This window comes from Hirsutella rhossiliensis (genome assembly GCF_020360975.1).
Source record: "Hirsutella rhossiliensis strain HR02 chromosome Unknown scaffold00010, whole genome shotgun sequence".
Taxonomy (NCBI): domain Eukaryota; kingdom Fungi; phylum Ascomycota; class Sordariomycetes; order Hypocreales; family Ophiocordycipitaceae; genus Hirsutella; species Hirsutella rhossiliensis.
The window spans coordinates 2,783,402-2,809,223 of NW_025408676.1; the positions used below are offsets into that span (position 1 = coordinate 2,783,402).

The 25,822-nt window shown below is 59.1% G+C and overlaps 11 protein-coding genes across 11 annotated transcripts; 6 read left to right on the forward strand and 5 right to left on the reverse strand.

Moving 5' to 3' along the window:
* Positions 1–475: 475 nt before the first annotated feature.
* On the forward strand, positions 476–1,606 carry HRG_08695 (glycosyl hydrolases family 16 domain-containing protein; the record flags this gene model as incomplete). Its single annotated transcript, XM_044867166.1, has 2 exons — positions 476–898; positions 956–1,606. 2 exons carry the CDS (start codon positions 476–478, stop codon positions 1,604–1,606), a joined length of 1,074 nt encoding a protein of 357 aa, XP_044718053.1.
* Positions 1,607–2,396: 790 nt separating this feature from the next.
* On the forward strand, positions 2,397–3,563 carry HRG_08696 (beta-1,3-glucanase domain-containing protein; the record flags this gene model as incomplete). Its single annotated transcript, XM_044867167.1, has 1 exon — positions 2,397–3,563. One exon carries the CDS (start codon positions 2,397–2,399, stop codon positions 3,561–3,563), a length of 1,167 nt encoding a protein of 388 aa, XP_044718054.1.
* Positions 3,564–4,349: 786 nt separating this feature from the next.
* HRG_08697 (fungal specific transcription factor domain-containing protein) lies at positions 4,350–6,269 on the forward strand (the record flags this gene model as incomplete). The annotated part of the gene is made up of 2 exons (XM_044867168.1): positions 4,350–4,409; positions 4,485–6,269. 2 exons carry the CDS (start codon positions 4,350–4,352, stop codon positions 6,267–6,269), a joined length of 1,845 nt encoding a protein of 614 aa, XP_044718055.1.
* A 370-nt stretch (positions 6,270–6,639) lies between these two features.
* Positions 6,640–8,544, reverse strand: HRG_08698 (cyclophilin type peptidyl-prolyl cis-trans isomerase/CLD domain-containing protein; the record flags this gene model as incomplete). The annotated part of the gene is made up of 3 exons (XM_044867169.1): positions 6,640–7,142; positions 7,235–8,438; positions 8,518–8,544. The coding sequence occupies 3 exons, from the start codon at positions 8,542–8,544 to the stop codon at positions 6,640–6,642; spliced, it is 1,734 nt and encodes a 577-aa protein (XP_044718056.1).
* A 730-nt stretch (positions 8,545–9,274) lies between these two features.
* HRG_08699 (lung seven transmembrane receptor domain-containing protein) lies at positions 9,275–11,224 on the forward strand (the record flags this gene model as incomplete). Its single annotated transcript, XM_044867170.1, has 7 exons — positions 9,275–9,346; positions 9,416–9,449; positions 9,505–9,671; positions 9,729–10,092; positions 10,146–10,220; positions 10,270–10,512; positions 10,569–11,224. 7 exons carry the CDS (start codon positions 9,275–9,277, stop codon positions 11,222–11,224), a joined length of 1,611 nt encoding a protein of 536 aa, XP_044718057.1.
* Positions 11,225–11,562: 338 nt separating this feature from the next.
* On the reverse strand, positions 11,563–13,292 carry HRG_08700 (putative s-adenosyl-L-methionine-dependent methyltransferase domain-containing protein; the record flags this gene model as incomplete). Its single annotated transcript, XM_044867171.1, has 5 exons — positions 11,563–12,265; positions 12,341–12,407; positions 12,484–12,688; positions 12,741–13,022; positions 13,110–13,292. The coding sequence occupies 5 exons, from the start codon at positions 13,290–13,292 to the stop codon at positions 11,563–11,565; spliced, it is 1,440 nt and encodes a 479-aa protein (XP_044718058.1).
* A 287-nt stretch (positions 13,293–13,579) lies between these two features.
* Positions 13,580–15,049, forward strand: HRG_08701 (kinase; the record flags this gene model as incomplete). The annotated part of the gene is made up of 3 exons (XM_044867172.1): positions 13,580–13,685; positions 13,755–14,139; positions 14,200–15,049. The coding sequence occupies 3 exons, from the start codon at positions 13,580–13,582 to the stop codon at positions 15,047–15,049; spliced, it is 1,341 nt and encodes a 446-aa protein (XP_044718059.1).
* A 416-nt stretch (positions 15,050–15,465) lies between these two features.
* Positions 15,466–16,408, reverse strand: HRG_08702 (uncharacterized protein; the record flags this gene model as incomplete). Its single annotated transcript, XM_044867173.1, has 2 exons — positions 15,466–16,175; positions 16,264–16,408. 2 exons carry the CDS (start codon positions 16,406–16,408, stop codon positions 15,466–15,468), a joined length of 855 nt encoding a protein of 284 aa, XP_044718060.1.
* A 1,477-nt stretch (positions 16,409–17,885) lies between these two features.
* HRG_08703 (dcp2, box A domain-containing protein) lies at positions 17,886–20,199 on the reverse strand (the record flags this gene model as incomplete). The annotated part of the gene is made up of 7 exons (XM_044867174.1): positions 17,886–18,203; positions 18,259–18,373; positions 18,431–18,458; positions 18,990–19,197; positions 19,288–19,985; positions 20,047–20,114; positions 20,168–20,199. The coding sequence occupies 7 exons, from the start codon at positions 20,197–20,199 to the stop codon at positions 17,886–17,888; spliced, it is 1,467 nt and encodes a 488-aa protein (XP_044718061.1).
* A 917-nt stretch (positions 20,200–21,116) lies between these two features.
* On the reverse strand, positions 21,117–23,447 carry HRG_08704 (glutamine amidotransferase domain-containing protein; the record flags this gene model as incomplete). Its single annotated transcript, XM_044867175.1, has 12 exons — positions 21,117–21,472; positions 21,529–21,556; positions 21,865–21,983; positions 22,035–22,113; positions 22,195–22,211; positions 22,268–22,347; positions 22,405–22,629; positions 22,689–22,841; positions 22,901–23,047; positions 23,110–23,213; positions 23,268–23,360; positions 23,424–23,447. 12 exons carry the CDS (start codon positions 23,445–23,447, stop codon positions 21,117–21,119), a joined length of 1,425 nt encoding a protein of 474 aa, XP_044718062.1.
* Positions 23,448–24,581: 1,134 nt separating this feature from the next.
* HRG_08705 (PH domain-containing protein) lies at positions 24,582–25,529 on the forward strand (the record flags this gene model as incomplete). Its single annotated transcript, XM_044867176.1, has 4 exons — positions 24,582–24,656; positions 24,719–24,933; positions 24,986–25,230; positions 25,390–25,529. The coding sequence occupies 4 exons, from the start codon at positions 24,582–24,584 to the stop codon at positions 25,527–25,529; spliced, it is 675 nt and encodes a 224-aa protein (XP_044718063.1).
* Between the last annotated feature and the right edge of the window lie 293 nt (positions 25,530–25,822).

Genomic DNA, 25,822 nt, shown 5'->3' on the forward strand with positions numbered 1-25,822 from the left:
GCAAGGCCAGCAAGAAAGAGCTAGCTCATGGCAAGCACGCGCATCTGCCTCGCTGACAGATGCACATCACCCTGAAGACGCCCTGCCGCAGTTGGTAGGTCGAATCCGACGACTCCTTCGCGTCATACCTGTGAGCCGCCCCTGACTTTTCAATCGTCGACGAAAGAGCGAGAGACACAGACGCCTCGAGGCAGGCAGGACGTGGCTGGTGGAGCCTTTGTCCACCGTCTACGCAGGGCCATCTCTGCCTGTGGTGATTGATTGATTGATTATTCTTGTTCCTTCTCCAGACGCGCCGCCAAAAATCGTCCGTCTCTCATCTCCCAAGCCTGGCCGGCGTGGTCCACCCCAATTGTCCGTCACTGACGCCGATGCGCACACAGTCCACCCGAGCACTGGCCCCTGCGTCTGAAAAGGATCCCTTTGCCTCGGGGCCCGCCTCCAGATGCGTTTGCTTTGCCACTTCCTGGTCGCCATGCCGCGCCTTGCGGCCGCTCTATGCGAGTGTGGATACTCTGCCGAAGGATCCGAGGATGATAATGGGCCGTGGCTATTCACAGACATGCTGGAAAGTGACTTCACAAACGTCCCGAACGTCTCGGGGCTTCAAAGCTGGGTTCCGCAGCAGTTTAACGTTTCGGCAAAGGCTGGCCGCGGCAGGTATGGAAAGGCTTTTAGCCCAGGCAACATAGCGTCCCATCCCAAGGCGAAGCTCGGAGAGGAAAAGCCGGCGGCCGCAGACGCAGTCGGAGTTGAGCTACGGGTCGGCAGCGCCGTCGCAAATGGCGCCATTCCGGTCGCCGAGATTGACTCGGCAGCCTTGGACATGCACTATGGATCGTACCGCGCGGGCATGAAGCTGACGGCCGTCCACGGGACATGCGCCGCCTTTTTCTGGGTATGTACTGTGCAATTGCGAAAGGATGCCAAAAGCCTAATCTCGGGTGCTTTCTAGTACTTCAACGACACGCAAGAGATCGACATGGAGTTCTTGTCGCAGGACTATAATCACGAGAGGCGGCTGTACCCGGTCAACCTCGTGATCCAGTCGCAGAAGTCGATGAAGGCCGGATACGACGCCAGCAGAACAGACAGTTTCCAGCGTGTCAACCTCACGTTTGACCCGACGGACGGCTTCCATGAGTATCGGTTCGATTACCTTCCTGGGAGAGTCGTCTTCTACGCCGACAGCAGCAAGTTGGCCGAGATGGCAGGGCACGAGATGCCCTCAAGCGCTGGCCACCTTATCCTCCAGCACTGGAGCAACGGGGATCCGAAGTGGTCAGGCGGACCGCCGACACAAGACGCCCTGCTCACGGTCAGTTACGTCAAGGCATACTTTAACACGTCGAGCAGAGAAAAGGTGTCGAGCTGGGCGCTACGTTGCGCCGAGGCCCAGGGGGGTGCTGTCTGCAGCATCCCAGACGTCTTGGCAAGCAACGCAAGCACGGGAGGCCGCTTTTTCACCGGCGAGGGTGCTCGAGGGTCGGACAAGGAGGGCGAAGAGAATAGCGGGCGTGCTTTGCGAGAAGTGGACGGGAAAAGAGTGCTGGCAGTTGTGCTGGTGGCCACGGCCATGGCTGTAATGGGAAGCTCGGGGCTGTGAAGTACACCCACCGGGTGCATGGTGCATGCGAGAACTGGCTGGCATTGTGGCTATGGGATAACATGGGAGGCCTTGATGGGAGGGCCGCGTAACGTTTGCACTCTGGGTCTTGATTGGCCTGTCTGTCCCTTGCTCGCTTGTCTTTGTGTGTTTGCCTGTTTGCCGGAAATGCCAAGGCGCGCGCGCGGGCATATGCACATAGTTTAAAGCACGCGACGAGTGGAGCATGGCTGCTGTGTGTTTGTGATTGGGGTCATGCCGAAAAGCAGCTCTGCAGGCAGGTGCTCGGTCAAGTGACGCGGAACTGTCAGATGGGCGACGGAAATGTCATCATGTCGGCGTGCGAGGCGGACGGATCGGCGGCCATCGGCCACGCCGTGGCCCCACCAGACCCCACCGACCACGCGGGTGGCGGGGCGAGGGAGGGCGGGGGCGGACGGGACGGAACGGTGGTTGGACTCGTGGGGCGAGTTAAACTTCACTCCTCACTCCTCACTCCTCACTCCCTCGCTGCACGTGCCCTTTCGGCAACCGGGTCTCGGGCTTCGGATCAAGTGCGTGTCTGCCCTTTGGTTATTTATTGTTCGGGGCTCGCCCAGGAGGAGGATGGAATGTTTGGGTTTCGTTGTTTCTTCCTTCTTCTTCTTAGACCCTTCTCCTCTTCTTTGGTCGCTTTTTCTGAGACCATATCCGGCCGTCGACTGTTTTCGCTCTCAGCATCATCCCCTCGGACCCCATGTCTCGAAGGCTCAGCCATCTCTGGTCCAAGTTGCGCACAAGACGGAAAACCATGACGGCCGAGCCAGCAACGCTCGACATTGTGCTGCGCAACGACACCGGGGCGGCGCAGCTCTACGCGCACATTACGGGCTCGGACAACGCGGGCCTCGTGCTGATCGGCGCCGACGGCAAGAGCGCGTACCGCCCCGTGTCGCCGGCCAGCACGCTGCAGCCGCTCGGGGCCGACTGCTCCATCCTGGTGGGCGGGCCCGGCAGCTCGCGGCGGGTGCAGGTGCCGCGGATGGCGGGGGCGCGCATCTGGTTCTGCAAGGACAGGGCGCTGACCTTTTTCGTCAACCCGGGCCCGGCGCTGGTGGAGCCGTCGGCGACGAACCCGACGGACCCCAACTACAACGTCGACTGGGGCTTCTGCGAGTTTACGTGGAACCAGCAGGAGCTGTACGTCAACGTGTCATTTGTCGACTTTGTCGGGCTGCCCATTTCGCTGCGGCTCGCCACGGGCGACGGGCGGGTCAAGACGGTGCCGGGACTGCCGTCGGACGGGCTGCAGACGGTGTGCGGCAAGCTCGAGGAGCAGGCGCGGCGCGACGGCAAGGGCTGGGACAAGCTGGTGGTGCGCGACAAGGGCAGCGGGCGGCCGCTCCGGGCGCTCAGCCCCAACGCGGGCGGCGTGCTGGCGCCGGGCCTGTTTGGCGGCTACTACCAGGCCTACGTGGACGCCGTGTGGGTCAAGTACGCGGGCGAGGACCTGACGGTGGACACGCAGTTCAAATGGGGCCGGGTCAAGGGCCGGGTCAACGGGGCCGACGGCAAGCTGACGTTTGCGGGATCCGGCAAGGCGGGGAGCAGCGGCGGGACGTTTGGCAAGCCGTCGGCGGCCGACATCTTCAGCTGCAGCACGGGCCCGTTTGCGGGGGGCGCAGGGGTGACGGAGGAGCAGCTCAACATCGGGGCGCGGCTGGCGGCGGCGCTGAACCGGTCGACGCTGCTGGGCAACGCGGACCAGCCCGAGGGCGAGAAGGTCGAGACGTACTATCAGCAGCCAGTGACGAACCACTTTGCGCGCATCTGCCACGAGACGAGCGTCGAGGGCCGCGGCTACGCGTTCCCGTACGACGACGTCGGGCCGGCGGGCGGCAAGGACCAGTCGGGCTTTGTCAACGACCCGAATCCCAAGGAGCTGACGGTGTGCGTGGGCAGGCCTCTGACGGAGTGACGCGCCGCGACGGGGTTGGATGAGGGATGGTCCGTCCGGTTTCTTGTGTAACATATATATTGCATGTTGTGGCTGCTGCAGCCCCCAGATTGTACACGGCTGTCTGTTGATAGATTCGCTCTGAATGAAAGTACTGTACATAAATTTCCACAGTGTAATTAGGTAATTACAGCTAATTACAGTGAGTGTGGGTGCACGATGCACTGTATTCGTATTCGTACTCCCAACCCCCACCCAAGCCAAGCCAGGCCAAAAAAGGGATTCCAGCTCTGCCTTTACGGCTTCTCTGTGCACCACCTTCTGTGAGTTATCGGGTAACATAATACATCATCCTGAGCTCTCGGCAAGGCTCACTCAGCCCTCACGCATGCCTGGTGCCTACGGATACCCCCACGTTGTGCCACGGCCTCCTTCTACTGTACAGCTTCTAATACTGTACAGTACCTCCGTATAGCCTGGCTGGTGATTTTCCCGCGCCAACCACCAACCCAACCGCCAACCACGATTCACCTCCTTCAGCTTGGATTCGCCGCGCCTCGTCGCAGCAACAGGACAGATCGAGCTGAACAAGAAGCGGAACTTGCCGTCGGCGAGCCCCAGCAGGGAATGTCGCCATAGACCAAAGCCATAAATCATCTAAACAGCAACGACCCCCATGTCGACGTCGACGTCCCGGGCCTGCGCCGGAGAGCGAGCCTTGCCGAGAGACGCCTCGTACACATCGCCTCCCGCGTCATCCCGTCGTTGAGAAAGGGGCATGCTTCTGCGCAGACCTCACCTGCCATCATGGTCTACTGTGGCAAGCCCTCCAAGGGCTGCTCCAGCTGCCGCGAGCGCAAGATTCGTGTAAGCCCGTCCTGACCTGTCCTCGTTCCAAGCCGAAAAAGAACAGTCTATTTACTATGACTGCCTCGTTCCCAGTGCGACCAGCGGCTGCCATCCTGCGGGCAGTGCGACAAGCGCCAGCAAGACTGCCCCGGCTATCGCAACCTGGTGGACCTCATGTTCCGCGACGAGAGCAACCATGTCATCGAGAGAGCAACCTCCGCCCGCAAGCGGCCCGCCAAGCAGAGGCATGGCGCTGGGCCTGGCCCGTCGACGGCCCCTCCGTCTCCCGCCCGATCCTCGTCGGCCACCACCCTGATCCACCATCCAAGGCCTTTTCTCGACACCTTGGACGCCTGCTCCGACACTCCTCGCCAGCAAGACTTCCTCGACAGTGACGACATCCCCTACGCCCTCGTCCCCTCCCTCCGAGAGCGCGGCGTCGCCTTCTTCTTCGCCCGCCATGTCGCCACCGACCACGGCTGCTACCAAAACTACGACTTCATCTACGACGTCTGGAAGCCTCCGCCGATCCTCGACAAGGTTGACTCCACAGACCCCATCCTCGCCAGCATGACCGCTGTCGGCCTCACCGGCCTCTCCAAGCTCACCCGCTGCCCCGAGACCATGCTATGCGCCCGCCAGAGCTACGGCCGCGCACTCCACCTCGCCAACTGCGCCCTGCGCGACCCGGTCGAGGCCGTCAAGGACAGCACCATGCTCGCCGTCCTCATCCTCGGCACCTACGAGTTCGTCTCGGGCCGCACGCCTCAGACCATTCGCGCCTGGCAGGTCCACGTCAACGGCGCCGCCGAGCTCGCCAGCATGAGGGGTGCTGCCCAGTTCCGCACCAAGGCCGGCGCCCGCATGTTCATCATGCTCTGCCACACCGTCCTCATCAGCTGCATCCGGAGCGGCCTGCCCATGCCCCAGTCCATGGTCGACCTTCGCAACCAGCTGTGGTACCTGACCGACACGGGCGGACCCATATGGCGCGTCGTCGACACCTTGTACAATGCGCTCCAGGTCCGCCACGACATTGCCTCTGGAAAGGTGGTCGGTCTTGACGCCATTGTCGAAAAGCTGTCCCAAGTCGAGCTTCAGTTTGCCAACCTCGTCGAGAGCCTCCCCAGCGCCTGGAAATATCGCCAAGCCAAGCTCGCGAGGCCGCACCCGGCAGTCCTCGGCGACTCGTGTCATATCTACCTTGGACTCACGCAGGCCACGACCTGGAACGGCATGCGCACAATGAGGATGCTGGTCCAGGAGACCATCCTCGACGTCTTGTACCACAGCGTTGACGATGCCACCAAGTTGCCACTGCATCTCCAGTTGCAGATGGTCAAGGCCATGAAGCTGATACAGATGCTGGGCGAGGCCTTTGTGGCCAGCGTCCCCCAGCACTTTGGCATCGTCAGCTCCAAGGACGTCAAGCGCGACGAAAAGGGACACGGCACCGTGACCCCGCTGCCGACTGGTAAGCTGCCCTACAGGATCCTGTCGACGCCCTCGGCGCCCAAGCCGCTCCCCCAAGGCCCCTCGGCCACGGACATGTCCGCTACCGCACGGAGTCCCACGCTTCTCGACCCGACCCAATCCTGCGGCCACGAAAAGGGTCACGAGCGCTTCCTGACCCTTGCGACCGCCAGCCACACCATCATCTGGCCGCTTTACACGCTCGGCATGTCGTCATCATGCACTCCCGACGTCATGGCCTACGTGCTCGACCGGCTGGATGCCATGTACAAGGAGACGGGCTTCGAGCAGGCCCGCGTCGTCTCCAACATTGTCAAGGGAAAGGTGCACTCCCTGTCATGGGACAACATTCCCACCGCGAGCTTGCCGGGGCTGCCGGAAGGTGCCCTGCCCTTCATGGTCTAGACGAGATCGGAGGTGCCTACTTGCGGCCCTTTGCCCTCATGACGGGCACGCTAGGGGTCAAGCATATGCACAGACGGTAACTCTATGGCTGCCCCATTGTTGGTATTGTCTGGCCAGGTGCCAACTGCATGGCGCGACCAGATTCATGGGCCAGTGCCAGTTAAGAGGATGCGACTTCAGGCTAAGAAGGCCCGCGTTAGCTGGTGAGGAACAAATCAAGTGAAGGGTCGATACACGTACCTTTTACTTCCTTATGTTGCTCCCGCCCATCCGACCCTGTTGCGGTTGTTTGACAGCGTACTGTCCTCCACGCAATCCACTACATAGGTATCTCCCTTCTCTTTGACTCCTCGACTCCAGCATATCATGCCTACCAGCCATCAAAGTTGCCAAACCCGCCGGCCTTGAACTTCTTCTTGACCGGCTCCTCCCAAGTGTCCACATCCTGGCCCGCATCGCCACTGCCGTCAGGACCCACGGCAGCTTGCAGGTACTTCCCCACGGCCTGCCTCGCCTCCCCCTTCGTCTGCGCGCCACCTCCTCGAATCCTCTTTCCCGTCCACGTCAACTTATCGTCCTCGGTGCCGCCTTGCCTGACAATCTCCTCGCGCCGCGCCTCTCGGCTCTGTTGCTCGCGGTGCTGCGCCAGGAACTCCTCAAACGGATCAATCAGCACCACCAGGTCCTTGATGAAGATCTTGTTGAGCGGGCGATCGGAGCCGTCCGTGGGGACCGCCTCCAGCTTGGTGAGAACGTCGAGGCCCGAGGTGACGCGCCCGAAGATGGTGTGCTTGCGGTCGAGATGCGACGCAGCCGTGTACGTGATGAAGAACTGCGACGAGTTTGTGTTTTTGCCCTTGTTGGCCATGGAAACTGCATCTTCTGTCAGCGAAATGACGCTTTCCTTGAGCTGTCCCTCCCGGCTGCTTTCTTCGGTTCTCTCTTGAGGCGGGGTAGCGGCTCACTGATTCCGCGGGCATTGTGCGCCAGGGGCCCCTCGAACTCGTCGTTAAAGTTCTTGCCCCATATACTCGAACCACCTTTGCCCGTCCCCGATGGATCTCCCCCCTGGATCATGAAGCCGGGGATATTCCGATGGAACGCCACGCCCTTGTAGTATCCCTTTTGCGCCAGCCTGATGAAGTTCCACACTGCCTTTGGCGCCGTTTCCGTCTGCAGCTCGATTGTCAAATCTCCCAGGTTGGTCTCCATTTTGGCGTACCCCTTTGTCTTGACGCGCCTTGGCTTGAGCATAAACTCCTCATCAGTCAGTAGCGCACGCTCGCCGCTCGTCTCCGGGGTCAAGCCCGTGCTGGTAAAGCTCGCCGCGGCCTTGCCGGTTGTGTAGGCTGCTGAGTTGGGTGCCAGCGTCTTTTGCTGTATCATGGGTGTCCGCGCCAGTGGAGCTGCCGCGGCCGCTCGCTTGACCACGGCGCCCGCGCTGTGGTTGACGTCGGCCCCGGCCTCTCGTGCCTTGCGCGCCTTGTCCACGGCGGCTTTCGCCTTGAGGACTTTGTTCCCCATGCTCCCCAGAGCGGCGGCATTGATGTTGCCGGCTTGGCGGGCTTCTTGCTGTTCCCTGGTCAACTGCGCCTCCTGTCTATCCTGCAGATACTTGAACTGATCCAGGTTGCGGCTCGCGGAATTTTGGGGATCCTGAAGGGTGATGATGTCGGCGCGCGTAAAGGGCTCGTCGTCGACCAGATCCTGCCACAACTTTGCTTTGATGTTCATTCGCTGGACCGTCTCCCACGCAAACACGTTGGCGTAGGTCCCATGGCGGATGGCGACGATGTGGGTGTTGTCGGTGAAGACCTTGTACGTGACTGGATCAATGAGGTCGCCCTTGGCGTCGCCGAAACCTGCGTCGAGGGAGCTGGACTCTGAGTTCTTGGCAAAGTTGAGCTTGATCAGGTCATTTTTCAGCAGCGTCTGTCCGTTGACCGGGTTCTGGTCGGGGTGCTTGTCGAGCCAGGCGCCGATAACCTCGACGTCGAAGATTGTGCCTTCGGGGGTGCAGACGGGGTTCTTGAACGGCTGCAGGCTGGCGGCGCAGAAGTTGTAGGGCAGGCGGCGGAAGGACGCGCTGTGGTTTTCGGCGCGTGAGGAGGCATTGGCGCCGGCACTGGCCGAGTAGGCGTCGGACGAAGACCATTCGGAGTGCGTGATCTGGAGGCTTGCGGTCAGTGCTGGGGGAGGAAGGCTGGCATGAAAAGGCATACAGCACTCGGAGGGAGGACATGCTTACATAGAGTTTATCGGTGCCTTTGCCCATTATGACGATGTTTGGGAGGCAGAAAGACGGAGGCAGGGGGAGGACGGCGATGTTGCTGGAGCCGACGAAGGCTTCGATCGAGAGAGATGATGATGGGCTGCGACAGCGGCTTATCTTATCGCTCCCTAACACCTCTGTACAGTACTCCGTGCTGTGCTTCGAAGGTACCTGGGGTATGTACTACCTACCTAGGTACCTAGATACTGTACGTACTTGTGTGCATATACGGTACATGCATATGTGGGAACCCCTGCGAGTTACAGTGCGAGTAAACGCAGGGCGAAGTTTCCGTCCCCTCTTCCGCGCCTTCCCTTCCGCGCGCCCGAAAGGTACGTACATACGTCCATCATACGGCAGGTACGGAACGGTACTGTACCTATGGACGGACGCTGCCCGAAGCTGCCACCTCATCTGCGGCAACGCGATTCGTTCATCCATCCACCCTCACAAACTCCAGCCACGGCCAGCCAGCCAGCCAGCCTCAACCGCTCTCCCTCGGATGCCAGGCGCATCTCCTCCTGGCTGCTGCAGACTCGTCCGTCCGCGCCCTCGACCAACGTCCCCAGTGACCTCGACACCGAAATGGTCGTCTAGCGCACACTATCTCCAGAACACCAGGCTCCTGAGCCGCTCGAGGCCGCCAAAGCCTTCCACGGACATTGAAGCTCGCTCTTGATTTCGAATCAGCATCATCCCCGGCCTTGCCGTCGCCTCACGGTCACTATCCACAATGAGGCTCCTTCTGGGCCTCCTCGTACTGGGCCTGTCCCTTTGGACCGCCGATGCGCTCGAGGTCGGCATGGTATGCTCGCTCCTTTCCATCCCTCTCTTGCGATTTCTGTGCTGACGCCTTCTCGTCACGCGCCATCAGGACCAGTCGGAGACGAATCGCCAATACTGTTCCGGTTTGCCCACCCGAAATCCGGACTCGCATCGCGGAGTGGCTGACGCCTTTCCCAGGCATGTACAGCCGAACTACGTGGGGAGGACCGGTCGACCCTTTCATCCTTGTCAAGTTTCTAAACTCGAGTATCGCACCGGACAGCGATCCTGTGGCGAGTCTCATCATCTTCGAATGGCGCGATAAAGATCTGGTCGGCGTCCCGGATCCTAACTTCCCCGGCATGGTGAGTGGTCGTGCTTCCGGACGTCCGGCTTACACCCTGGCTGATTCCTCTGTCCAGCAACTCGAACTATGCCACGACGAGTCCGTGCAAAATGGTCGCTGCAACTCCACAGACCTTGGCCAATTTATCCTCGCCCCCAATGCCACCGAAAAGTCCAACGCTGTGATACTCACAAAAGCCATCCACCTCAATGACCCTGCCCCTGTAAAGTACGCCATCAAGAAGACGGGCTACTACTGCGTCATCACCGATGTCTTCACTGCAGAGACTTATGGACTCGTAACCGAGTTTCGCAACGCCTATGGAGAATTGCTCGCGACCCAGATCCCCAAGCTGCCCTTCTATGGCGGCATGACCATCCTATACGCTCTCGTCTGCGTCTTCTGGGGTTTTCTTTACTACCAGCACCGTCACGACATATGTGAGCCAGCTGCTTCTACTGCCGGCGGCACATTCCCCGCTAACCAGCCTCAGTGGCTGTTCAGAATTACATTACCACCATTCTGGTCTTCTTGGTCGTTGAAATGCTCATGACATGGGCATTTTATGGTTCGTCATTCCCTTCTGTCGCCAGGCCTTGTGCTGAGACTGCGAGCAGATTACCAGAATCGCATTGGATCGAACGCGGGATCAAAGGTTTTGCTCATCGTGGTCGGCATATTCAACGCGGCTCGCAACTCGTTCTCCTTCTTTCTGCTGCTCATCGTTTGCATGGGCTACGGCGTAGTCAAGCCGACGCTTGGCCGCACAATGATACACGTCCGCTGGCTCGCTGCTGCTCACTTCGTGTTTGGACTCGTATACGCCATCACTAGTCTGCTGATTTCACCCGAGAGTGCAGGCACGTGGAGCAGCTGTTGCCCCGACCCCTGACTGGATGCTGACCGTTTGCTTTAGGGCCCTTTGTTCTGCTCATCGTCCTCCCTCTCGCTGGAACGTTGACGGCCTTCTATGTGTGGACGCTCAACTCGCTCAACTTCACACTCAAAAACCTGAGGGAGCGCAAGCAGCACGCCAAGGAGGCTATGTACAAGAAGCTCTGGTGGGCCATCCTCACCAGCGTCCTGGTCATCTTTGGCTTCTTCTTCTTCAACAGCTTCACATTTGCCTCGGTCAACGACCCCGATTTTGCCCCGTTCCACTGGAAGACCAGGTGGTTCGTCCTGGACGGGTGGCTGAACATTGTTTACTTTGCCGACGTCGTTTGGGTTGCCTACATTTGGCGGCCAACAGCCAACAACCGTCGCTTCGCCATGAGTGACGAAATCGCGCAAGACGATGACGGCAATTTTGAGATTGGAGACCTAGGCTTTCCTGGAGACTCGGACGACGACGAAGAAGCTCAGGCCGGGAAAAGCCCGACCCACCAGCCGCCTGCAAGAGGCGCCTCGGGTGCTGGACCGACGGCCAGGCCCCAGCAAAGAAGCGAGGGGCGCGACATTCCACGGGAGTCACTAGAAGGGGAGACGATTTTCGCCGTGGGCGAGGACGGAGACAGATTTTCTGAAGACGGAAGCGATGAAGAAGGCATGAAGCTTGTACGAGCCAAGTGAGAGCGGCTCGACGCATATGCATGCTCCTGAACCGTGTCTCCCTCGTCGTTGGGGTCAACGAGGCCCGCAGGCCTTGTGTTTTATTTTGAATTCGGCCCTTTCGGTCGTCAAAGACGACCTGTCATGCTGAAACAAGCATGATGAGGGGTTGAGTAGGGGGTCGTTCACCAATTGAATGGGAAGGAATGGCGGTAGAGTGTATTTATACATAGATCTTGGCGTTATTCGGCACATGTCTCCGCCCTTGCTGGGCACCTGTTAAAACAATTGATCAAGTCACACTATGGTGGTGATTTGTTCTTGACTTCCTCCTTGTCTTTGCTCCTTTTTCGGCCACATCACACCCGCACATCCCCTCCAAAGCCGACGGGACGCCGCCGCCCGTCATTCTCGGGGAGAATAGCCAAGGCCTTGTACACCTTGCCCATGCCGTTGGGGCCGCGGTCGACAAGACGCCTCCAGGCCTTGTCTATGTTTTCCGCCGCACCCGTTTCCGCACCTTGGGTCAGCATTTTGGTGCGCTCACGTATGCCCATGAGCTCGAGAAAATCGGCTTGCGGAACGGGCCCGTGGACCTCGACGCCGCGGCTGGCGCGCGTGGCGCTCTCGGCTATAGCGGTGAAATCGACGTCGGCGCTCAGGTCGACGAGGCCCGGGCTGGAGAAGGGGCTGACGAGGCGGTGGTGGCGGATGCCGCGGAGGGAGTTGACGGGGACGGTGTCGGCGGTGCCGTAGTCGAGGACGAGGGCGGCGCCCTTGGCATCGGGCTTCGGGTGCTTGGGTGAGCCGCCGATGCGGGTTGCGAAGTCGGCAGCGTGCAGCGATGCGTCGGGGCAGATTTCGATGACGGCGTCGGGCGTCTGCTTGAGCTTGCGGTATCTGGGTGACGACTCGGGGAGATATCTGGAGTGTCTCGTGGTTCCAGACGACAGGATAAGCTGAAACTCGGCAAGTGGCTCGGCCCCGGATTTGGAGGCGGAGTCGATGGCGGCAGGAGACGTCGGCGAGACCATCATTTCACGCCACTCCAGGGCCAGGGAACTGACATTGGCGGCCCCTGCTGGAGCCCCGTCGGACGTTGGAGACGCCGCCGACGGCCGAGGCGCCGGCGCCGACTGGAAGGTGTGGATGGGGAGAGCGTCAAAGAACTCGTGGGCCACAATCAGGGGCATCTTGTCGGCCTCTGCGAACGAGGGGGGACCTGCTGTTAGCCAGCTGGCGGAAAGACGGGGCCGTTGTTCTGCAGGGAGGTCACGCACCGATCGGTATCGACTTGATGGTCTCTGTCCAGACAATAGGGGTTCCGAGACGCTTGCCGGTGCTGTGGCGGCCGACGCGGGACTCTGTGCAGGGGGCGTCGGGCCCGCAGAGCAGCGTCTTTTGCGCCTCCCTGAGGTCCGGGCTGGCTTCGACCATGAAGACGGAGTCGATGGCGGCGGCCATGGCGGGGAATCTCGATATCGTCTGCAATGGTGAGCCCGTGGACGACAAGGACCAGGGGAAAGTCGCCTCTTACCCGCAGCATGTCGTCCATGAGGGTGCCCCGGCCGGGCCCGACCTCGATGAGCTGGACGCCGCGGGAGGGACGCGCCTGGCTGATCCACTCGGCGACGAGCCACAGGCCGACGAGCTCGCCAAAGACCTGCGAGATCTCGGGCGACGTGACAAAGTCGCCCTTTGCGCCAAACTGGTCGCGCCCGCCGCCCTCGCGCCCGAGCAGCGCGCCGCTGTAGTAGCCTCCCACGTCGCCCGTCAGGCACATGCGCATGTAGCTGGCCAGGGGGACGGGGCCTGTGGTCTATGGCGGATCCGCGCCCCGCCCCCGAGGTGGTAAGCCAGGCACCTGTCTGCGTCTGGACAAGGGACGCTTCTCGGGGGTGCGTACCGAGATTGCTTCAGAGAGCTGCTTGGCCAGCGGCGTCGTCCATTTCCTCCTCTGGTCGGTGCATCGCGGGGCCGTTGCTGCGAAGCTTCGACGGGCGCTGTGGGGGGACGGAGAGCCTGCCGCTGTCCGGGCGAGACAGCGGGGGCCGCGCGGGGCGGGCGAAGCTCTCGTCAGGCGTCTCATTTGCGTTGTTGTGTCGTCTCTCGGTGTTTGACGCTGCTCCTCGACGGCATCGGAGGGGCTTCCTGCTGTACCTGGCTTATCAGTTAGGTCATGGTTGCGATAAGCGTGACGGCTAAACACTTCCAACCAGACCATTACACGCGGACTCTTGACTCACCAACGCACTCTTACACACGCACGCAACACGAGCTGCTACCGAGCAATTTAGAGTCAATCTCCGAGTGTCATCAAGGCATCACCCATCCACCCTTCCGACCGGATTGGCCGTGACCTACCCAGCAGCCCCCATGACCGGCAAGGGCACGTCAAGATGGGCCGACACCGAGGAAGACGCAGAGCTCGAGGCAAAGCGCAGCAGCGAGAGGGAGAAGAAGCGGCTGAAAAAGGCGCAACGTGCTCGCCAGCTCGAGGCACAGGAAACAAGCCTCGCCGCCTCGCAGCGCGGTGACGCCGCACCAGCAGGTCAAGAAGAGGAACAAGGCGACGGCGCCAGGCCCTTGAAGCGGCGCAAACTCACGCCCCTGGCTGACGCAGACGAGGCGCAGGCGCCGCCGACGAGGCTGCTGCCGAGGCTCGAGGCCGGCAGCTGGACCAAGAGCCGGAGTGTCGACAACTACGACAAGCTCAACGACATCGAGGAGGGCACCTATGGCTGGGTCGCCCGCGGGTCCGACAAGGCCACCGGCGAGGTCGTCGCCCTCAAGCGCCTCAAGCTTGAGCCCCACGACAGGAGCGGCCTGCCCGTGACGGGCCTGCGGGAGATACAGGTCCTGCACAATTGCAGGCACCCCAACATTGTCGCCTTGAAAGAGGTTGTTGTCGGCGACGACCTCTCCAGGCTCGACAAGTCCGTCTTCCACACCTCACCCTCTTCCCCTGCCTGCCTTTTGCTAACTTGGCTCTACAGCTCCATCTTCCTCGTCCTCGAATTCGTCGAACACGACCTGAAGGGAATCCTCGACGACATGCCCGAGCCCTTTCTCGCCTCCGAAGTCAAGCGTCTGCTGCTCCAGCTCACCCAGGGCGTGGCCTACCTCCACGACAACTGGATCCTCCACCGCGACCTCAAGACGTCCAACCTCCTCCTCAACAACCGCGGCCAGCTCAAGATTGCCGACTTTGGCATGGCCCGCTACGTCGGCGACCCGCCGCCCCCGAGGCTCACCCAGCTCGTCGTCACCTTGTGGTACCGCGCCCCCGAGCTGCTCCTCGGCACCCGCTCCTACGGCGCCGCCGTCGACATGTGGAGCGTCGGCTGCATCTTTGGCGAGCTCATGACGCGCGAGCCCCTGCTGCAGGGCCGCAACGAGGTCGACCAAATGTCGAGGATCTTTGAGCTGTGCGGCGTGCCCACCGAGGAGTCGTGGCCCAAGTTCCGCCGCCTCCCCAACGCTGGCAGCCTCAAGCTGCCCAAGACGCCCCTGACGACGGGCTCCGTCATCCGCGCTCGCTTTCCCAACCTGACGACGGCCGGCGCCGCCCTGCTCAACAGCCTGCTCGCCCTCGACCCGGATCGAAGGCCCACGGCCGCCAAGATGCTCCAGCACGAATACTTTCGCCAGGACCCCAAGCCCAAACCCGAGAACCTCTTCCCCACATTCCCCAGCAGGGCCGGCCAGGAACGCAGGAAGCGGCACGAGCCCCACGCGCCCGTCCGAGGTCGTGCCGCCGCCCTCGGCGAGGTGGACCTGAGTGGCATCTTCCAGGGCCGCGATAGAGAGGAGAGGGGAGCTGGCTTTACGCTGCGCATGGTCTAGACCAAGCGTCATGCATAACAGCAAGGAGACGACGACGCATGCTAGCACGAATGAGCTGTTCCCACCGTCACGGCTCTTGACGGCCGAATACAGGAGACTCCAGTCGAGCACCGCCAGCCATACGATACGAGGTCAAAGGAGCGTCAATGCGTTCAAGTTCATTAAACGAGCCTGTGCTGCTCAAGTTTTCAACGCCCAATCCAAAACACCGCCAAGCCCAAAGTAGCTGGCCCGTTTGCCACGAACCACCCTTCCGTTCCGCATGAGAAAAATCCAATGTGCCACTGACAACGCCTGTGCGCAAGACCCATATTTATTATTCTTCCAATCTCTCGTCGCCTGGTAGGACCCATGTGGAAGTGAAATCAACGGCAAGATGTACGTGGCAAGAAGTAAAGAGAAGGTACCAGAGTCAATCAGCGCAGCCCAAGGCCGGAAACAAACCACGTAAAGCTGAGGAATGTGATGACGCTCATGCTGACAGCGAGACCGAGGGCTTGGTTGTCGAAGAGCGACGAGGCGCCACTGCATCCAGTGCACTTCCAGTCCGCGAACGCTGTGGCAGGCTTCCCCGCGTAGAGACCAAAAGTGAAGCCCTTGTAGGTGCCCAGGTAGCCGGGCTGTGGAGGTGCTGTGATGGCGGCTTCAGAGTCCTTGACAATGAGCGTGTACAGCTGCTCCAAGAGGGGCTTCTCGACGGAATCGGCCTCCTTGTTAGTGTCCCAGACGTACTCGACCGATGTCTCAAAGGTCATGTTGGAAGTCAGGGTCCACGTTTCGGACGCAACCGAGCAGCTGACGAGAACATCGACGGCGGTGGGGGTGCCGAGCAGCGAGGTGTAGTTCCAGCTCCACGTCACGTGGTCCCTGATCTTGTAGAGGGGAGTAGGCTCGAGATTGGTAGCCGGGCTCAGCATGCTGACGCCGCCTGGGGGCGCGTCAGGAGGGAATTCGGTATGTGTGGCCTCGCTGCCGCCGTCCTTGGTGCGGGTGCCGCTGGACTTGCCGCTGGACTTGCCGGTGGCCGTGGGCTCAGCTGTGTTCTGACCGGCGTTTGTTCGGGACGCTGTGCTGTCCGCGCTGACAGCGCTGCCGGGTGTTGCACTGGGCGATGGGGAAGCTGAGCCTGAGGGACTCGAGGCAGCTGGAGCCCAGTCAGTAAAAGGCGGCTTTCACGAGCAGCGAGGTGAGCAGAGGAGACGGGGCGAGCGTACGTGAGCTCGAAGATGAGTCTTGACGAGCAACGAGGTTGCGGATCTCGGGGAGCCAGTGCGAATTGGGCCATGCGACGGCAGCGGCGGGGACGACGATGGAGGAGAGGCAAACGGCCAGCGAAACGAGCGACTGGGCGGGACGCATGGTGACGGCAGTTGGTGAGGAGGGACTGCCGAGGTCGACGTGATGGGCCGGTGGGAGAGGTTGCGGACTGGAGAGCGGCGCCGTCAAACAGAGGCTCGAGAGTGCGGCTTTGGTTGGAGGGACTGTCGGCTGCTGGGGCGGTCAATCACCGCCGTTGGCGCGCGTTTGACTCTGTGGGCTACACGAGATGGCAATGAACAAGTTGACAGCCGCCACCCGAGTCTCAAAACATTGGATGTACTGTATGTTGTGAGTGGGGAGAGGAGGGCGGAGCGGTGCCACTAGCGAACGACGTTTGGGGGTGGCGCCAAGAGCAATGGATAAAAACAGAGACGGAAACGGCGGGTCTTGCGGAGAGGCCGACGAGTCAGGCGCCGGAGGATGTGGGAGCGAGGGAATAGGGGAGCGAGCGTGTGCGTGAGAGTGACAAGTGAGTGAGTGAGCGAGAGAGAGAGGCAGAGAGAGGGGGGGGGGGCTCGGGGGAGGAGAAAAGGGTCAGATGGGAGACGGAGAATTGGGGCCTCCGCTCCCCATCTGACAGACAGGCTGACGAGGAAAACACACGCCAGGTATCGCGAGGTAGCTTGGCTTGACGGCAGGCGGGGGGACAGAGCCATGGAGATACTCGAGAGATACCTGACCGGTCGCCTGCATACAAGCTTCGTATACGGACATGGTCCAGTACAAACACTGTACGGTACAAACAACTCCGTCCTCCGTACCCCTGCAGACATTGGTTGGCCAGCACGAGCCGAAAAAAGAAAGCTCGAATACGAATTCACGTGGTCTCGTGTTGCCTGATCAACACGAAGGCGCCCTGTCCAATCCAAGCCTCGGCCACATTTCTCTCGCACGGCCCAGCCTGTGCGTTCCATTCCTCGCCTCCAGCTGAAGCATTGTTTCCTGGTACTGTACGTACCGTATGAACCCGCGCTTCAACCTCGCGAGTCTGGGTACTGCTCACACGCCAAAGGTTCCAGTTCATTCGAAACCCGCCGCCCATGTGCCTCATGTCAGCCGGCCTGATGAGTTGTTTGTTCCATGGTCATTCTCGAAACTACAGTAGTCACCACTCTCACTCCTGTCCACAGCACTCATTCGTCGTGCAACTACACCATGTTATGTCTCAATCCCGCATGCCACCCCCTTCCCTCCACAACCTAGTCGCACTGTTCCAGTGCCCGCAACAATCAACGTGATGCGTTATTCGTCACCGTCTGCAGATACTCCAAGAAGAAGCTCTGCTCTGCCGGAGACATCGGTGTCTCGGTGCCTCTTCGAGACCATGTCGACGATGCGCCACCAAACGGGCCCTCGCCGCTGCCAGATGCCGTGGAAACAACCCGGGGCTTGATTGCTTCGCTTCCTTCTTGCCCCTTGTCCATCAAGGGGCCCTGCTGCTTGCTGAACAGCGACAAAAGCCGTCTCTTCTGCTCGTCCGAGCCTCCAGCCCTGCCGCTGAGCTCACCAGGCCCTGTCATCGTGCTCGCGTGGGAACTGCCGGCCTGTCCGGGGCCCGCTTGAGCTTGCTCGCCATGCGACGATACTGGAGATAAAATGTGTCCATCATCGCCAAACGTCTGCCCCCGCTGAAGAATGCGAGTCGGCTGCAGCGGTGCCTGGCCCGAGACTTGTTGAGGCGGTGCCATATTCTCCCAGCCTTGACCATCCGGCGCGCCATGCTGCGCCAACCTGGTTCGCGCAAAGACTTGATCCAGAGAGAATGCTCGAGCTTCTGGAACCCGATCACGAAGATTTTGAGATAGCATCGCCTCCATCTTCGCACCTTCTCTAACTTGCACGGAGCGCGTCGCGTCGCCCTGACAGCCGCCTTGCGCTTCTCGACGTACCGGGGCGGCTTCGGCCTTCTTAAACATCCCCAGTAAGGCTGATCGGTGATTGTCGCTGGGAACATTGGCGCCGGATCCGACAAGCTCCGATGAGGCCTGGGGAAGTGATACATGCCTTACCGAGTTGTCGAGCAGTCTCGGGAGTGCCCGAGGGACAGCGTGACTAGCATACGGAGACAAATTTGGGGTAACATGATGACCTGGCAGAGGCAATCGGTTTAGCCCGCCATTGGCATCTTGCGCCGGGGGGATGGTAGGGGTCGTATCCCGCTTCAAAACGTTGAGCAGTGCCATTGAGTGGCCATTGAGTTGTACAGGCCGGGAACCCTGCATGGCCTGTGGTTGTGCTTGGTCTTGACCTTGAGCAGGTTGCGTCTGGGCGTGCCCCGTTTGATGCGCCAACGGCGGTCCATGGAGCGCGCTCTTGTTGAGAACGGCTCTCTGTACATGAGGCGGCAGTGGCTGTGCGTGAGCCAGAGAAACCTCTTCTCCCGTGGAATAGAGCCGTTGTGCCATTGCCGCGGCGTTCTCTGAAGCGCTCCGAGGGCTAACGGCGTGCCTCGGCGGCAAGATCGACGGGTCAGTAGTAGGACACGGGGCTAATTGGAAAGCCGGGGGAGGCTCATTTGCGTGTGTATCTGGTCGAGCAAGTTGCTGGTTGGAGTGATGGTGAGGGTTCCGTGGCTGTGGTGGGTTTGAAATAGTGAGGTCCAGAGGCGTCTGCGGCATACTGGTTCCTCCCCGTTGACCACCAGCTTGCAAGATGGAGAGAAGAGCACTGCCCTTGTCTTCGTGAGGAGGAGCCTCCAGGCCCTGAATATGAGGCTGCGTCCCAAACAAGCGCTCAACGCGTTGCTTGGCTCCGTTGAAGTCCTCCATCGCTGGAAAGTGGTTGGGGACACTCCCTGGTGCCCACGTAGCATCCCCGGAACTCGGGGCCTGGTCAGCGTTGTTAGCTGGCGTCTCACTTGAAACCACTCTCTTCTCGTCCACTTTCTTCTGCGAGGCGATCCATTTCTTCAGTGGTACCAAGAACGGCGCAACCATGTAGAATTTGCTGCCGCCGCCTCCGGCCCCAGCGTCGTTGCGGTTTTGAGCGCTCTTGTCGCCTCTCTTGCGAAATGTCGGGAGGTCAGAAAGCTTGTACCACTGGATTTTGCTGATCTCCTTGCGTGTTCGAGGCTGGAAGTCAGTAGCCATCGGAATGTCACGGAAGACGTAGAGGCGAAGTTGCTGCTCTCTCATGGAGATCTCGATATACTTTGGCCTTTTCTCGGTTGGAGCCAGTCCTGCGGCGCGTAAGTCCAGGCCAGTTTCTTCGTAGACCTCTCGGATAGCGCAGTCCAGGTCATCCTCGTCCTTGTTGATCTTTCCTCGGGGGAAGCTCCAGCTGGCGCCCTTTTTCCAGCCCTTGACCAACACGACGGAGTCCATTGCCTGGTTAAGCATGATGGCGCCGCGGACGGGGACTCGCGTTTTGTACTGCAGAAACTCTTCGAACGCCTTGGTGTGGTGTTCGGCGGAGAAAGAAGCCAATAGCGGACAATGCTGGAAGATTCGCAGGCAAAATATCCGCAGGGACATAGATGGTAGAGTTGGATCAAGCGGGCGGATGAAGTCTTCGTAGAACCATTGAGCTTCCTCGACCTGGAAGCATATTCGGGCGACCGACGACAAGTCTTCCTGGGGAAGGTTGATGATGAAGCGGACGCAAAGATCGTCCAGCCCTGCCAGCAGTGGTCAGCGAGACATGCCCCAAACATGGTTGGATGGACATCCTTGACGCACAATCTTCCAACTGCATCTGGGTTCCGGCCATTGCGATTCTTCCACTCAGCCCATGCTCCGACGTTTCTCTGTATTCTGAGCAGCGCACGAGGTTGGCGATCAGGACTTTGCCGGGCAGTACTCGAGGCGGAGATGCGAAGGGATGTTGGGCATGGTTGACTCCAGGGAGCTCGGGAGGGGAAGTTGATTGTAGCTGGCGCACAGTGTCTGCGCGGCTCTGCAAGCGAGGGTGAACGCAGGCGCGGCGTCGAGGGGGGCGGTGAATAGCACAGACAACTTGGAGAGTGAAAAGGCCGCAGTCCACGAAAATCGGTGCATGGACGTGAATCAAGCAGCCCGGGGGTCGTTTGGAAGCGGAGATGGAAATGAGATAAGCGGTGGGTGTGAATGCTGGAAGGAAAACTGTGCTTGGGTGCCCTGTGTGCAGGGCCGTAGACTGTGTGTGTGAAAACACTGTGCTGAGCCACATGCATCAGCCGTCGACTGAGCTCGCTTGGAGTGGCGGTGTGTATCTGCCTGGAGCACTGTAGAAGCTCCTGTGTGGCTGGGCTGGGCTGGGCTGGGCTGCCTCCCAAGAGCCAAGCCGCCACAAGCAAACAGCTCTCTCTGTACAACCTGAGATCCCGTCCCAAATTAACTGATTCTCATTCCATGTGGCAGGGTAACTAACCAAATCAGCCATAGCATATTCACCACTAGGAGCTCTCTGAAGGTAGATAAACTCATTCAACGGCGCGTCTGCCTCGCGGCGCTGTCAAGCCAGTAGGTTCTATGTCCCATTAATCCACCGACGCCGCCGAAAATGACTTTCCTACTTGCCCTGTCCGTAACAGTTCCATCGGTCTTCGCGTGGAAACCGCCTTCTGGTTAACCATCCAAGTCTCAAGACGGTTTATCTTCTCTCCTTCTCTGTTTTTGCAAAACGCTGGTCTCTTGGCAGAACCAGCAATCAGTCCAAGTCATCAGCTGACATAATTTGTTTCCTTGCCTCGTGGATTAGCCAGCAAGGTTATGAATGCTTCAGAGGTGTCAACCAATAGCCCCAACTCAAATGTATCGTAGGCAGTCACTTACTTGATATCCTCTCGGTATTCCGGGCTCGTCAAGCCGCTCCCAACAGCATCACCCTCTGATGCCGTCTGTTGGCCCGTGGCCACATTGACAGGCCCACCACTCGCAACCAACATTTCGTCCGCGTCTTGCTTCTTCTTCCCCCGTAGCTTGCTGAGGTGCTCAAAGTAGCCGTCGGGCACCTCCGTGATGTATTTGCCCGAGAACACCCCACCTTCGAAATTATGAACCTTGCTTTCGCCTTCGGCCGCCTGGATACAGGCCGCCTGAAGATCATTGATGTCCTGGTACACAACTGCGTCGGCTGCGATGTGCTCGGCGATTTCTTGCGAGGTTCTGCCAAAAGCGACGAGTTCTACGATGCCGCGAGTCAGTAGACTATAAACGATTATGTCTCGCGGGGATTCTCACCAGCAGGGTCGGCGAGATCTATGCCGTACTTTGGATAAAATTAACGCTGTCAGGAACTGATATTGATAATAGACGGGGAAGAAATTCCAATGGTGAAGCGGAAATGCCGTGGTCTAGGATCATACTTACAATATGTGGATTTGCGATTGCCGGAGAGCATGAGACGACGTAGACGCGAACAGCTCCCGCTTCCCTAGCCATTTGAACCTAGTATTTGAAGTCAGTCATCTAATTAATGTCAAGGCAAACAGTGCGTCGTTTGGCTCCAGCTGGCAAGACGGGGCTGTTCATGGTCAAGGGGCCAAATACAATTTCTCGAGAGGTCGTTCCTCTTACGATTGAATCGTCTACTATGCAAACGTTCTTGCCCTTGAACTCTGATTCGATAGGCGAGAGCTTCCGACGAACGCCCTTCTTCCTCGCATCTTGCCCGGGAAGAATAAACGTGCGATAGACTTTATTGCACTTAGCAATGACGCTCATGCCATAAGGGGTCTAGAGCTTACCGTAGCGATTCTTGACGAATGCATTCGAGTACGGCTTATCTAGATATTTCGCTAGAGTAGCCGCCGCAGTATTACTGGTCTGATTGTAACAGTTAGCAGTTAACTTCCAGTTCCAAACTCTGTCCCATGACTGAAAGCGATGGACCGGGGAATCTCTCACCTCTGGAACCGGGATAACTGAGGTACGATTAGTCGGCATATCTCGTTACCTCTTCAAAGGTCACGTTACGTACCGACATCAATCTCCTTGATCACCTTTTCACTTAGTGCTTCCTTCATCTTCTTTGCCAGCTTGACTCCCATGTGTTGTCGACTGCGATGAATGGAAATGCCGTCCATACAACTATCAGGCCTTGCGAAGTAAACGTACTCAAAAAGGTCTGGCGTGTAGGATCTTCTCTCCACGATTTGGCGGAAGTGGACGATGCCACCTTTCTGGAGGAAAACAGCTTGTCCGGGCAGAATGTCGACAATGTCGGTAAAGCCGAGCTGCCTCAAAGCAATAGATTCCGAGGCGATGAAGTAATCTTTCGCTCCTTCCAAGGTTTGAGATGGTCGTGATCCGAGGCAGAGAGGGCGAATACCGTTGGCATCCCTAGAGTTAATCGTTTAGTCAAAACCCTTGACTGTAGACAAACATATCAAGCGCCGTACCTGAAACCCAGAATACCAAAGCCTGTGACCATGGCGGCGCACGCATAACCTCCGATGCATTTGCCATAAACCTCGCGTAGCGCAGTGAAGATGTCATCGACGTTGACTCGAGTTTTGTTAAGCTCATTCAGAGCATGTGCAAAGACGTTGAGCCTAGGAATTTTACAGTTAGTAAGGCCTTTGAAAAGCGGTGCTTGGCCATGTGGATTTACAGTAGCTCGGAGTCTGAATCAGAGTTTACATGGCGACGGGCCTCTGTATCCAAGAACTCGCGAAGGTATTCGGGGTTGATGAGGTTTCCATTGACGCTTAAAGATAAGCCAAACGGCGAGTTGACGTAGAATGGTTGCGCTTCGGACCTATCGTTTCGAATATTGTTAGCAGATGGTTAGGACAAGTCCTCGCGAGGAGTAGCGCGTACGCAGATGAACTACCAGCGGTAGGGTACCTCAAGTGCGAGATGCCCATCCATCCAGGAAGATTTTGGATCAAGGCGCTTGCGTTGGCGAAGTGACTGAAGACTTTCTGAGCCATTCCATTGTTCTTGCATTGGTAGACTCTGCCCCCGGTGTTGCAAACGCTGATGCCCGCGGCATCCTGCCCGCGGTGCTGCAAGTAGAAGAGCGATTCGTGAAGGTCGACGGCGGCCGTGGTGGCTTTGGGATCACCCAGCTGGAGGTTGGAGTTAGCACAGCTTCATGGATCGTTTTTTTTTGGTGAGTGGGGGGGATGAACCAGTAGACCGGTGACACCGCACATTTCGCCGCGATTGAAGCGAGTATGGCTCGAAGACAAGACGTGTGCGACGCAACGGCGCGTTCTGCTCGCGCGATGGAAGCTGGCCGTGAATGAAACGCAGAAAAATGTCCAGTCCCGCGATTTGGAAGAAATTACACGATGGCGCCGCGGGGCAATGTGGGGGTTTCTACTCTGAACAATGCCCCGCCATCCGCCACAGCCATTCCATTCGGGGCAGCTGCAAACGCAAAGCCACAACAACCTGCATATGCCTCTTCGATCCGGAAGAACGGAGCATTCAGCTGGTATGACAATAAGCAGGTACAGCCTCAAGTCTGGCCTAGTCCAGTAGTCCAGGGGAGTGGAGCCCTCCTCTCCCTGCAGTCAATGCCAAACTGTTGAGTGTGTCGTACCGCAGTGGCCATGACTCTCCCAGAGATATCGGGAGCTGCGCCGTTTCTATCACGGACACAAGAAGATGTACTGTTCCTTGCGTCAAAGACATCTTCGCCGCCGCCGCCGCCGCTGCTGCTGCTGCCTCCACTCTTGGTTTGATATTGGATCTCTACGTCCAGAGGTCAAACGTCCTGAAATTCACCACGGAGTAACACGCACGCTAACAGCAGGAGGAAACTCGGGGCACGTAGGTAGGGGGGTAGGGTCGGAGGCCCCCCGGGTCTCGCACGTGACCCCCGCCTTGGGGCGAATCCGTCAAGTCAGTGCAACTGCAACAAAGCAATTACTGTACCTCTGATGTAATTACAGTATGCGCTGCAGACCGCCCGCGGCAAGATTGGGTCGCGTGTGCCGCATTACATCATCGTTGCCGGCCCGCACCACCGGAAACAAGATTTCCAAGTCGAGTTTCTTTCCAGGTCCAGCGCCACTCGATGTGGCGGCTGCTGAGAATAAAGAGCGCCTGCTGCCTTGTTGTTCCTTAGAAGTCCCCGGGTCCTTTCTCTACCCTTTCAATTGCCCTTTCTCCTGCCTGGCCGGCTTTGTGCTAAATCGAGCAGGCTACGGCGCCTCCTGAAACAAGTACCCGCGACTGCTCCGCCAATCGACCAGCCGGCGGCTCGTCAAAGGCGCCAGCACCGCTCTCCATAAATACCCTTCACCTCGCTGCTCGTCACATCCAGCCTGCACACAGCAGTCATGGCTTCCCTTGTCGCAAAGGTCGTAAGCAAGAAGATTCTGGGGGAGGGCCTGCAGAACAAGTTTGGCACCGAGGTAATTGCGCCTCCGACTCGGCTCACGCGACTCCTCTGCTAACCGACGCTTCACGTCTCCAGGACCCTTATTTCGAGCATGTTCCCGCCACTCGACTTGATGGGAGGCCCACGGGCAAGTTCAAGAAGCGCAAGAAGGCTCTGCCCCCCGGCATCTCGGAGCACGATGGAAAGGTCTTGACCAAGGTCAAGAGGCGAGCATACCGCCTTGATCTGGCGCTATGCAGTTTCCTTGGCATTCGCTTCGGCTGGGGCAGTGTCATTGGACTGGTTCCTGCGTAAGACTTGTTGACGCCCACGTCCCGTACGGTTGCGCTAATAACTTGTCAGCATCGGAGACGCCTTGGACACCTTCATGGCCCTGATGGTCTTCAAAACTTGCTGTCAGGTCGAGGGAGGCCTCCCAAACGCCACCAAGATGTACATGATCTTCAACATTGCCCTTGACTTCGGCATCGGCCTGGTGCCCTTCCTCGGCGACCTCGCTGACGCCGCCTTCAAGGCCAATTCTCGCAACGCCCTGCTACTGGAGCAGCACCTGCGCGAGAAGGGCAAAAAAGAACTGCGAAAGAGCGGTCAGCCCATCCCCGCAATTGACCCGAGCAGCCCCGAAGAGTTCGACAGGATGCGGCAAGAAAGTCCTCCTGGATACCAGACGAATCCCCCGTCTCGCCATGGAACTACGGTCGCGGCGCCTCGGCCCAGTCGAGACGATCGCATGCCCCGCGCTCCAGAGGAAGCCCGGGTTCGCGGCGGCGGGGGTGGCTGGTTCGGCCGCAACCAAACCCGCCCTCACGACATCGAGAGGGGACCGGACGACGACAGACACGCCAGAGCGCCGGCAACAAAAGGGCAGCGCAGGGGCGCGAGATAAGTCGTCCCACAGGTGTGCAAGGAGAGGCTCGACAGGACCCCGCCGGCGTCTCTTTCCATGGGAAGGGGGATGCAGGCTGGTGGGCCGATTGCTTTACATATGATACCAAGGGCTGAAGCAGCATGTATGGAGTATATAGTTACCGCACAGATGATTTTGTTTTCCGGGTTAGAGATGGGCAGTCTGCCAAGGCTCTCGGCACAATGGTTTAGGCATAATGAAGATGGCTAGTGTGTTTTGGCAGGATCTGATAAGAGTCATAGGGTCATCTCGGGATATCCGAATGTTCATGG